The sequence below is a fragment of the Perognathus longimembris genome, chromosome 6 (genome assembly GCF_023159225.1).
Source record: "Perognathus longimembris pacificus isolate PPM17 chromosome 6, ASM2315922v1, whole genome shotgun sequence".
In the NCBI taxonomy this organism is placed as follows: Eukaryota; Metazoa; Chordata; class Mammalia; order Rodentia; family Heteromyidae; genus Perognathus; species Perognathus longimembris.
The window spans coordinates 31,224,089-31,236,857 of NC_063166.1; the positions used below are offsets into that span (position 1 = coordinate 31,224,089).

The 12,769-nt window shown below is 42.6% G+C and overlaps 1 protein-coding gene across 1 annotated transcript in view; it reads right to left on the reverse strand.

The window, feature by feature from the left end:
* Positions 1 to 12,769, reverse strand: part of Bmp6 (bone morphogenetic protein 6) — a 162,804-nt gene that overhangs the window by 15,363 nt on the left and 134,672 nt on the right. The window contains exons 3-4 of the mRNA XM_048348501.1: positions 3,624 to 3,772; positions 2,806 to 3,003 (exon numbers count right to left, since the gene is read on the reverse strand). Of these exons, the coding sequence (XP_048204458.1) occupies positions 2,806 to 3,003; positions 3,624 to 3,772 (347 nt within the window). The remainder of the gene's footprint in view (positions 1 to 2,805; positions 3,004 to 3,623; positions 3,773 to 12,769) is intronic.

Consider the following 12,769-nt stretch of genomic DNA (forward strand, 5'->3'; position numbering starts at 1 on the left):
AAAGTGGGAAGAAGGGAAATTCTTTGTAATAATTTGTTCTGGGAGCTTTTCAATATGTAAGGCCAAGCAAGCCAGGCCCCAATGGCTCATGCTTGTAATCTTAGCAACTCAAGAGATTAAGATCTGAAGCTTGTGATTGCAAGCCATTCCATGTGAAAATTGTCCACGTGACAACAAAAAAGCTGGCAGCGAAGGTATGGTGCAAGTGGTAGAGCACCGGTCTTGAGAGAAAAAAACCAAGGGATAGTACTCAGGCTCTGAGTTCAAGTCCCAGTGCTCACACGCACATGTACATGCATGTATACACATACACACACATACACACACACACACACACACCTATAAGGCCAGGTGGGTTTGGTGCAAACTCTCTTGTCCTGAATCATAAAAATATTTGGAAAAACTCGAGTTTGGAGGTAAAGAGGGGTCTGGAGACCAAGGAAAATCTGGGACATTTGCATCTCATTACAAATCAGATCAACTTTAATATCCGTAGCTCATTTTAACTCATCAAAATAAAAAAATGGTGAAAGGCACTTGAAATATAATCATTGGGTGACATTGTTAAAACTCAAACTGGACAGCATGTTTTCTCAATTAAAAGAAGTTGCTGTACATAGCAAATTGAATCAATCAAATAAATCTTTAATTTGAAAAAGCAATGAGCAATTCAAGAGATGCCTCCTGGTCTGAGTTCCCAGTATGAAATGGAGCACAGTTCATGAATGAATTGAATCTTGGCATTGGCAAACCTCCCTGGAGTGCCTGGAGGAGCACACAGATCATTAGCTCTACTCTGGAGGCCGCCTCTGCAAGCACTGAGAAAGCATGCCTTTCTGTCTCAAAGTTCCAGTCATGACTGTTCACAAGAACACCCATGCAGTGTAGTACCTCTAAGAAAACACCAGGACAACAAGAAACAAAATGTCAGAGCACACTGGGTAGTAGTTACTGGTCAAAGAGATGGCTAAGTCACAACCTAAAATTTATGAGACCCTTCTTCCCCGAGGAAGGGTGAGTACTTAGGGAAGTAACTCTAAGTACTGAACATGAGATGCATAAACTGCGGCTTGGAAAGATAGTTCTCCAAGGATGATACTTCTAGCATACACCCTTAGCACTTCCTTCCTACCAGGGGTGTGATTCATCTTGAAAGGCTATTATAAACCAGATCAAACAAATTTTCATGTAATCCCAACAAACATGCATCATCACCCCCACTTTAGAGAGAAGAAAACGAAGGTTCAAACAGGTTGGCTTTGTCCAAAGTCACAAGGTAGCCAGCCTGTGATCATGTTCTCTGATTGCAAATCTTCATCATCTCACTTTATTCCTGTGCTATGGAAACAGTCAAAGGAAGCTCAGAACTTGTAAGCACTAGGTCTAGAATAGGAAATGTCTGGATTTGAACTCAAAAGCACTTAGCTAAATGGTCAGCTCTGTGTAGGGAATGTCTTGGTTCCCCTCTCATCTCCATTTCCACAAAGGGAATTCATGCTACCTCCTCCCAAGGCACAGAACTGGAAAGACCATGACACTGAGGCTTTTGGGGCTTTCCTCTCTTGCCCTTGGATTTGCCTCTTTTGGCAAGATGGGGTTGGCTCATCTCTAGCTCCAGGGGAGATCATACAGAGCAGCCCTGGCCAATCAGAGCACTTTCCCAGCTTCTCAGCCTACAGGACAGGATCAAAGCATGAAAGAGCATTATAGCTTGGCTTTCTGATGAAACTACTACAGAAGAGGGGTTCACTGTCTGGGGTGAGGTTTCCAAGGATAATGAAATCCTAGAACTGTGGGGTGTCTATCCAGAGATTGCCTTTCTTAAAATTCAACCCATTAGGGAAACAGAAAGGGAAGAGATGAGAGAAATTCTTAGTACCATGCATGTGAGCCCATGGATCCAGCTATGCCTAAAGGCAAAATCTCTGAATTTCCCAGTTAAGTGGGAGGAGATCCATTTTAGAGGCTGTTTGAAAGTTTACTTGTCATCATTTCCAGCTAAGAACACTGGTAAATACACAAACACATAGTTTGTAACAGCTTGAACATGCTAGTGTCAACATACATATCCCAAAATGCTTCATAACTTGCAACTTGAGGGGATGGGTGAGGCTGGGAGAGATGGGAAAGAAGGATGGAAAGGGTGACATGGACCAAGATACACTGTCCTCATAAACGGACATGTTGAATTTGAAGCCCATTTGTACAATTACTTCAAGATAATTTTTAAAATGTTCTTTAATACTAGCTCCTCAGGAAGCTGAGAGTTGAGGATTCAGCCTGGGCAGAATTAACCACCACTAAAATCAGAAGTAGAGCTGTTGCCCAAAGTGGTACAGCACTAGCCTTAAGCACAAAAGCACCCGGGCTGCAAATACTGCACAAACTTACCCTCAGACTATATACACAGGTTGCATGTAAAGGTTTCCTTAGACTCAGGTCTCATCCTCAAGACAAGTCATTATGAATATGCAAATATTTCAATATCGGATGCTCTTCTGACCTCAATTTGAGTATGGAATGGGTACTACTAGGAATAAAAATGAACGTATTTCCATGGTTTTGATAAGAATGAAAAAAAGATTGGAGAACTCTAACAGAACAGAAAGATGCCTGTGTGGATAGAGGCAGCCAGGATGTCTTGTGCAGCCCGTCTTTTGGGCCATAAGTGGTCCACTCCGCAGGCCTCCAAGGCGCCTCCCCAGAGGACATGTGACTGTGACAACTCACTGTCACCACAGGGCACCAAGCAGAACTTGTTCAAGCAGCTGAAGCTCTGGGCACAAATGTTACATTCGCACCTACCTGAAGCACTGGAGACCCGGGACACATCTTGGGAGTGAGTGGAGCGATTGCGACTCTGTTGTCGGCGCCGACTGGAGGCGGATCTGGTGGTGCGCACGTGGACCTCACTCACTTTGAAGAAGGCCACCATGAAGGGCTGCTTGTCATAAGGGCCGTCTCTGCCCACCAGGCCTGCCATGCGTGGGTTGATGTGGAGTCCTTTAACACAAACCAAAGCATGCCCCTCTTTATTCAATGGCACTTTAGCCTTGGACCTATACAATGTGTGACTAGTAGTGCCAAAGAATGAGTGTGCATTTCTCCACCTTTCCCAGCTCTGTGTGGATGTGCAGAGTCAAAACTCTCTGCCATATGTACAGGCATCAAACCCAGGAGCTCCCAGGCACGTTCCCACTTTCTTCCTGATCTCATCTCTCCTCAGTCAGTGACACCCTGGGAGTCGGGACCAGCTGCAGCTGGGATCTGAACTTTGCTGCTTCAGGAGGAGAAGGTTTCACAAGGATTTCCTTGGCAAACCTGCTGGGCAGTCAAAGTTCAATGGCAGTTCCTGGCCCCTTTTCTTTTTCTCTTTGCTGAGATGAAAACTCACTGTGCCAGATGAGTGTTGTACTCCTGAACTACATCCTGAAACTGTCTTTCCATCATTGCTAGGAGTCATCAAGGGAAGGTTTTCAATACAGCCACAAGGGATCAGTAAGTGGGAACAGGCTGGAGCCCAGGACCGAAACATAAAGCCCGGCCCTGGCACAGCTGGTCCGGAGGAAGTGAACGGGAATATGGGCAGGCCCAGTGTTGACCAGGGGCAGCCCTCCGCTTACCATCTCGCGTCACCACACTCAGCTGGAGTCCCATGTTGTGCTGTGGGGTCACCACCCACAGGTTGCTAGTGGCTGTGATGTCAAATTCCAGCCAGCCTTCTTCTGAGGCCCACACAACTCGAGTGTCCAACAAAAATAGGTCAGAGTCTCTGAAAAAGAAAAAGAAAAAACAGGGCAGGGTGAACCACATGGTCCTCTGGGCTTCACTGTGTCACGTCTACTTGTCAGAATAAACAATGTCAGAATCAGACTGTGTCCATCTGTGCGACCGGCATGGTTCTGCTTGGTGTGACACTCCATGGGACCCAGGCATGGCATATGAACATGTCACGTGACAAGACTTTTCAGGGATATCAGCTGACACCTGAACATAGAAGGTGCCTCATCAGGAGCTACTGTTCCTCACACCAAAGACACTTTGGCAATTAAATTGTAAGTAAACATAGCTCATCTGTTTTCATATTTGTTTAGTTCATTTGTTAGTACACTTATGTATCTTATGATGTGACTGGCTGAATAGCTAACTTGATGGCTAAATGAACTTGAAAAAGAGAAAGTGAGAAACAGGTTGAAGACAAGATCAAAATCAGGACTCAAGTTAGCACAGACAATGCTATGATTAGTGTTTACTTCTGAAAAAAACAAGGACCTGAAGATTATCATGTTAGTGACCATGACATGAAGAGAAATAAGAAGCCACATCTCATTTCTGAGGTTGCCATTTATTCCTCTATAACTAAGTCTCTGAGGATGAGGGCTGGCTCCTTTCAGGTGAACTGTAAAGTTGGTGACTTTAAAGCTCATCCCAGCACAGTTGGGTTCTCTGATTTGTTTCCTTAGGAGATTTTTTTTTTTCCCCTGCAAGACTCATTTTCCAAGCAGCTGGAACCACACGTGCACGTTGTGTCATATGTATTTTTGGTTTTCAGCTAACATGAACCCAGAGCCTAGGGAAAGATGGTATGAGGGTTTCTCTCTCCCCAGCCCCCAGCCATGTGTCACAACAGGTCAGATGTAGGGCTGGCTGCTTTGTAAGAATGTCTAGGACAATCTGAGTCTGAGTTCACATCTCAGGGCCTCTAGAAATGGAGTGGCGTGGAATCCCCTCACCACAGGGAGAGGCAGACATTGGTCATGAAAGATTCAAATGCTCTAGAGATTGAAGAATTTGCTTCAATATCTCACAGGGATAGAAATTTTGCTATAATTATGTATAAGCTGAGCATCCTGAATCTAAAAGATCTTAAATCCAAAATGTTCTATGATGTTCTATCTAAATGCTTTAAAACTTCCAACATGACACCAGAGTTAGCAAATTCCACACCTGACTTCAATATAATGATGTTCAATCAAAGTCAGGCACACTAAAATTATTACATAAAAGTTGTGCCTGATACATATCCAAGCTCTATAAATACCTTCAGGCTATGTGCATGAGGTACAGATGGAACAACAGTGAGCTTTGTGTTTAAACTTGGGAATAAGTCCCAAGATACCTCTCCTTCTCTCTCTCTCTGTATGAATACATGTGTATATGTATATGCATCTATTATATAACATATATACACACATACTATACACATAAAATATAGTGTGTACACACATACACACACACTTCCCCTTCCCAATCCAAAACACTTCTGGTCCTAAGCATTTTGGATAAGGGCTACTCAACCTGTACTAAATCTAAGTTGAACATTACAATACTAATAGTATAATTTGAAGTAAGTTTATAAAGTTCTTTTATCTCCTAAGTGCTAAAGTATTACTAGCTCTACTTTGCAGCTGGGGAAACTGAGGCTAGACATGCACTTACAGTTATGGTCACACAGCCAGGATCACAAGGCAACAAGTGAGAAAACCTGGTGATAGAATGAGGAAAGGGGGTTGGGAGTGTGGCTTAGCGGTAGAGTGCTTGTCTAGCATGCTTGAAGCCTTGGGTTCGATTCCTTAGCACCACATACACAGAAAAAGCTGGGAGTGGTGCTGTGGCTCAAGTGGCAGAGTGCTAGCCTTGAGCAAAAAGAATCTAGGGACAGTACTCAGGCACTGAGTTCAAGCTCCAGGACTAGCCAAAAAAAAAGGAAAGGGACTTTCCTTTTCATTGTGACACATTATCTTTTGAGACAACCTGTGACAGATCAATGAAACACACTCCTATACCAAATATTTTTGTTAGGCCAAGGAAATATCTTATGAATTTTAGATTTCTTTTTTTTCTTTGTTGTTTTTTTTTTTTTTTTAAGTCAGTCACAGGGCTCAAACTCAGGGTCTGGGCATTGTCTCTGAGCTCTTTTGCTCAGCAGGTTTACTTCCCATTTCTGGTGGTTAGTTGGAGATAAGAGTCTCACAGACTTTCGTGCTTGGGCTGGCTATGAACTGCAATCCTTAGATCTCAGCCTCCTGAGTAGCTAGAATTACAGGCATGAGCCACCAACACCCAGCTTAAGGAATTTAGATGTCTTAGACAAGAAACCAATGAGTCCCCCTGTCTCTATGGCTGTGCAGAGTGAGGAAGGAATATATTGTCATCTTCCGAAGTACAGAGGGTAGACTCAGTTATGGGAGTTTACTCAGCTGCTTAGCAGAGTCTGTGGTGGCCGAGCTCAGTTGTGTTCTCTTTAAAGCACTCTCAGACATGGACGTGTCACACCCGCTGTGGACAAATGACCCCCCTGTAACTGGGACAACCACTGTGACAGGCAGACAAGGGTGTTCATGGAAAACAGCAAGAGGGGAGCTTGAGTCCAAAGCTTTGAAGTTCAGATGGAGAGAGATATAAATTCCATTCTGGAAGGTCATAGAAAACTCTTATCCAGAAATAACACAGACCGTATGAAGAGCACCGTGGGAAGGAAGCCCAGGACACAGTTGTGTTGAATGAGCAGCCTGCCTTCTCTACAATGAGTGGGAATCTCAGGGGGGAAGGACGCTCTCGAGATAAAGGGATGTATGCCTAACCTCGGCTGAGGACTGGCTATGATTTACCAAGTGTTGACGGTGCCACAGACACCTAACATTCAAGGACATGGAGTACAGGTAGAGAAAGTCTGCCCAATGTACAAGTTGAGGCATGGCTGGGTAAGAGTTGGAATGAGCTTTTAAAAGTCTAGGGTTTACTGGAAGTAAAGCTGTTGAGCAAAAGAGCTGAGGGACAATGCCCAGGACCGTAGTTCAAGTCCCATGACTAAATAAAATTAGGAGGCTGAGATTTGAGGTTTGCGGTTCAAAGCCAGCCCAGGCAGGGAAATCTATGAGACTCTTTATCTCCAATAAACTACTCAGAAAAACCCAGAAGTGGAGCTGTGGCGCAGGTGGCAAAGTAGTAGCCTTGAGGAAAAGAACCCAGGGACAGTGTCCAGGCTATGAGTTCAAGCCCCACAACCACCACCACCACGACCAACAACAAAAGAGTCGGTTTTATGATAAAGGAAGTAGAGCCTATTATAGCTGGGGACAGGACAGCAAAATATCATCTGAAAGAAAAAGGAAAAGAAGGAAAACAGGAAAAAAAAAAAGGAGAGGAGGATGAACGGCATGAATAGAAGAGGTAGACCATGAATCAAACATGTCACTTGGGGACAAGGAAGAAAAGAATTGATGGGAAGGGTTATCATGATGAGGGAGTAATTACGTCTACATGATTCATCAACATCATCAGCCAATCAACATGGGGGACCAACTCTACTACAGTTACCCCCAAATTCATGGTTATTTCCATGACATATTTTTCTCTCTTTCTTTGTCCCAATACTAGGGCTTGAACTCGGGGCCTATGTGCTGTCCCTTAGATGTTTGTTTGTTTGTTTTCATAAGGCTGGCACTCTAACACTTAAGCTACTTGAAGCTCCCCTTCTGGCTTTTCTGCTACTTAACTGGAGCTACTACTCTCATAGACTTTCCTGCCTGAGCTGGCTTTGAAATGTGATCCTCAGATATCAGCCCCCTGAACAGTTAGATTACAGGTTAGATTACAGTTAGATTACAGCACCCAGCAGTTTCATACTCTTCTGAGTACATAATGAGACTGTGCCAGGGCTAACAGCTAGCTGAGCCTTCACGGATTAAAACTCAGCAATCCATGTCAATGAAGAAGTCTTGAATTCAGATGTTTAGATGGAAGATTACTGCATTCTTTGGACAGGAAGAAGGAGCAGAGAAGTAATGTGTGGACTTAATTGATGAAGTGGGACATTAATGGGCACTGTGCCAAGTTACGCTGGTATTCCCCAGCACCACCTGGGGAGATTGTACTATTATGAGGGAATGGTGGAGCCCTAGAGAGAATCTCAAGGTCATGCAGATGAAATGAGAGATAAGGACCAACTCCCTCAACAGAAGGTTTGAGGATAGCAAAGGACTGCAATCTCAGACCCATACCTATTTGTAATGGATTATAGGCACTTATAATGAAAGACAATATTCAGGTAGGATGCTTTGAAACAAAGACCACTTGCTGAGACAGTTATTGCACACACAAGCAAATGTCCTAGTGCAAGAGGAATTCCTTGAATTTTCTTGGTATATGTAGAAGACCACTCCTTTGTGGTCCCACTGGCTCCATGTTTGACATAAGTGATTCCATTTTGATATTGACATCTTTTCCAGGTATTGAGGCAATCAGAATTGAATTGGAGACCAGGTATTTTGCTATCACATCCAAAAGGAAAGTCAAGAAATACAAGTTGGATATACTGAGAAAGGTTCAGAATAAGGTAAGGGAGAAAAACTATTTCTTATAAACACGAAAGTTTATAAACACAAGAATACAATAAGGTACTGAAGATAGGAGCACGGAAAGCATGAGCAGGCCTCAGACATCTGGGTCAGGATGGAGGGAGAGGTGCATGCAGGAAAGGCAAAATGTGGCTAATCCTGGCCATATAGATGCTCAAACTGTAGTGGAATCCCAGGCATGCTCCCTCTCAAGACTTCCTCCTCCCAAACACAAAGTCAGCGTTCAATGTGATGACATCACTAACAACTGCTAAGGTTTGCCTGTGTCCCTCAAAATTCATGTGTCGGGAACTTGTTCTCCAATGTAACAGTGTTCCCAGGTAGGGCCTTTAAGCAGGCTATGTCTTTGTGAATGGATTTTCCATTGTGGTGGGCAGTGGGATCCTGATAGAAGGAGTTCATGCCTTCCTCCTGCCCTCCTTTGGTGTGCTCTCTTGCCCTTCCACCTTCCAGCATGCGATACTGTGTGTACTCTTTCCTATGTGAGGCATACTGTATAGATGATCTTTCCAATTTTGCCAGTAGGATGATAGTAAATTTGAAACCAGAGTACTACAAACCAGGGTAAACATACACTCTCTCTCTCACACACACAGCACATACACAAACACACACAAATTTGAGTATCAAGGGCAAGTAAATATTATAATATTGGCTAAATTTTAACTGATTTTATGCCAATTGATATTAATTTTCACTTCAATGGTTACCAGAACATAAAGACAGACCTACCTTCTTCCTTCCTTCCTGGGGCTTGAACTCTGGGTCTGGGTGCTGTCCCTAAGCTTCATTTGCTCAAGGCTAGCACTCTGCCACTTGAGTCACAGTGCTGCTTCCAGATTTTTCTGAGTAGTTTATTGGAGATAAGATTATTAAGGACTTTTCAACCTGGGCTGGCTTTGAACCAATCTTTAGATCTCAGCCTTCTGAGTAGATAGGATTTTAAGTGTGAGCCACCAGTGCCCAGCTAATGGAGATGTTTTAAATGTCAAAGATACCAGGATGCTGTACATGTTACTTCATTATAAGCTACTTGGTTCAGAGAATACTAACAAAGCCTAGCTCCTCAGAAGCCTAAGATCCAAAGATGTGGACCTCCTTACCCCCCACCCCATTACATAAGACTCAATTTCCATCCATAAACAAAAAAGCTGGAAGTGTGGGCTCAAGTGGCACAACAACAAGCCTTGAACAAAAAAGCCAAGTGAGAGCTCAGGTCCCTGAGTTCAAGCCCTAGTATTGGCATACACACACAAAATAATAACATAATAAATACTTAACAGTATTTACTCTGTGCTCTGGCTTATGGCAACTCCTCATTGACCCACAGGAGATACATAACCATTCATACCAGCACAGATTTATAGAGGACACTGAGGCACCATTAGGTTAAGGAGCTTACCCATCACAGTAACATGGTTGGAACACGCAGAGCTGGGATTTGAACACAAGTCATTTTGCCCAAAGGTTGCACATGCATTTAACCATCGTGCCCGCAGTCCTCCAGCAAAGCTTGCATGAGTTTCCCCAAGGAGGCTCATTGTACACCCTGCTGCCCCTCACCCAGCTCTGGCTCAGCAAGTCTGAGGTGGTGCCTGATAAATCCACATCTCTAGCAGCTTCTACAGTGATGCTGGCACTGCCACTCTCTGTGATCCAGGGATCCAAAGCATCCTTCTTTATTAAATATAGTAGTGCAACCTATACTTATTAAGTATAAGTATGGCCCAACTTTATTAAACATGGTAACCTGCTTTGTAGATGCAAGGTGGAAGGCTCTTACTCTCAGGATGCCTTGCTTGTCTGTCTAAATAGTAGATTAGAGGAAGGCTGGCCCACAAGCACATGTTCGGTTTGCTTCTGCACTGACCTAACCCTGAGAAGTATTAAGATCAAGTTTTAAGAGGCGATGTTTGAGAACATTTGCTTTTGTCTGCCCTAGATGGAGAGAAGAGCAGGAGGCAGATACTTTATACTCTAAGTTCATAAGTACCTAAGAAAGCTTCCAGTTTAGTCACATAAACAATATTCCACATATTGGAGTCTACTTTCGCCTACGCCAGGGATGACTCTAGTTTGAATGAGGGATTCCTGCTACTTTTAAACATGTCCAAATACTATATATTTTAATTCTCCAATCCTATTTCCATATCCTTGTTCAATGTGGAGAAATAAAATGCTTCAAAAAGAAGTATTTTGTAAACCTCAGGTACTACCATGGCTTGCATCCCACAAAGTTAGAAAGCCTTGTACGGAGATGCGTACAACCAAAGCAATCTGTTTCTAACAATGAATGATACACCAAGTAGATTCCAAAAACAAAAACTTACTTTCTCTTTAACGCTTACCAAGTGGATAAGCAGTTTTCCAAAGAATGGTGTCACTACACCCTCCACCATAATAAAATATTTGCTTCTTTTAAGTCTATGTAATTCTAAATGATAACTTTAATTCTATACTGTGCCCCCCCTCCAAGCAAATAACCAACAACATAAATAAGGCTGAGAACAAGGTTTGGTAGCATCTTGATTTTTGTTTTGTTTTGCAGAAGATCATTGTAGGTCGAGGGGATGTGGACTTAACTGGAAGATGAAACTAATTAGTTACATAACCTGAGCTGTGGGTCAGTTGTATTATCCCCTTTTCAAGAGCAAAGGAATACTGAACAGCTCATTGCTTGCCTGAGGCCCACATGGAGAGAGCCAAAGATGATCAAGATTTCAGGAATCCCCAAGGAAGCGAGGTGTGAAGCCAGACAAAGAGAAGCAGGTATGGCTGGACACAGTGATAAAGAGCTTTGGTTTTCCTCTCCTGAATTGTAACAGTGTCTTTCCAACTTTCTCAAATCTTCCCTTCTCTTCCAAAAGAAAGAAAGGAAGAAAGAAAGAAAAAAAGAGAGAAAGAAAGGAGGAGACAAACAATCTTGCATCTAAAAGGTTGAATTTTTATCTTTGCTCCAGCAAGTATTACTGAAAACCCGACAGAGTCTACAGAGCCACCAACTCATAAGGAATGCCTCACAGGTGCTGGAACTGGGTCAACTACTGGTGCAGATCTTGGTGATAGAATTAAAGCATTTGGTCCATGATACAGACATTAACTCTTGTGGAGATTCAAGAAAAAGAATTCCAAATGAGGATAATAAAAATAATTACTAGCCTCAGAGACTTTTATACATCAAATAAACTAAAAAATAGCGAAAAATAATGGCTTAACATGCCCCTTGCATACATGCACATACACATACACTCATAAACCCATTCAAAGTCATCTCTGAGCAACTTAGCCAGACGTAGGTGAGACTTGAGAGTTTGCAGTTACCTTCTTATTTCAGAGCATTTGAGGTTTCCTACCATGAGGCACAGACCAAACAGAGTAGTCCAAAAACCTTGGAACACGTTTGGAGCAATATCACTGACTAAATTAGATTTCAAATAACGACAACAACAATAACAGCCAATAACAACAGCCTAAGTCAAGCAGCTAGATCAGGAAGGACAAAGGTCCCAGAGGCAAGAAGCTACATAGCAGTGAATAAAAAAGGCCATTGCCTTTATTCATAGAAGTTTGGGTTTTCTGCTAGGGAGCTCCTTCAAGTTCTGGCTGCCTGATCACCAATGTTTTCATTTGACATCTTTGCCACACATTAAGCTGTGCAACACTGATTGAGAAGCTGAGAAAACAAGCAGAAGGAAACTGGTGAGAGGCTTAAGTGTAGGGCCTTTTGGCAGCATCACAATGCTGGGGGTCAAAAGTTAGAGTTCAGAGCCCACCAAGGAAGAAGGCCTCTTGTAAGCATCCTAGACTTTGAGCTGAAACCCCTTGGGGAGACTTAAGCCCTCAGAAGTTTCCCCTGGGTAAAAAACTGTCTGTGTTTGATATGACTTTCAGAAGAACATTAAATCCAGTCTGGAAGGGGGCAATGATATCTGGAATTGCTCTATTAAGATAATATCCCAAACAATATCTAAAAAGTCGTCAGACATACCAGTAAGTAAATTTAAATGGAGGGGGAAAAGTCAAGGGAATAAAAAGATAATGGAAATAGACTCACAAACCATCTAGATACCAGCTATCAGGTATGGTCTTCAAAGTCAGTCTCATATAAGAAGAGTAATAAATCATATGTTCAATTTGCTCCAAGGTTGTGAAATCAATTTAACATTTAAAAATCATTTAAGGTGGTAGTCAAATTAAAAGTATGAAATAGAAAAATGAAGTGACCATCCTAAATTCTAGAAAAACTAGATAACATTTACTACCAATTAATAATTAAGAATAACATTTAGAAAACTAAGAATAAAGGATACCTTCCTTACTCCAAGAGTATCAACAGAACATTTTCATCAATCGGCATTAACAATGAAAATAAATTTTCCTCCCAATCACCCAGATTAAAAACAAGACAT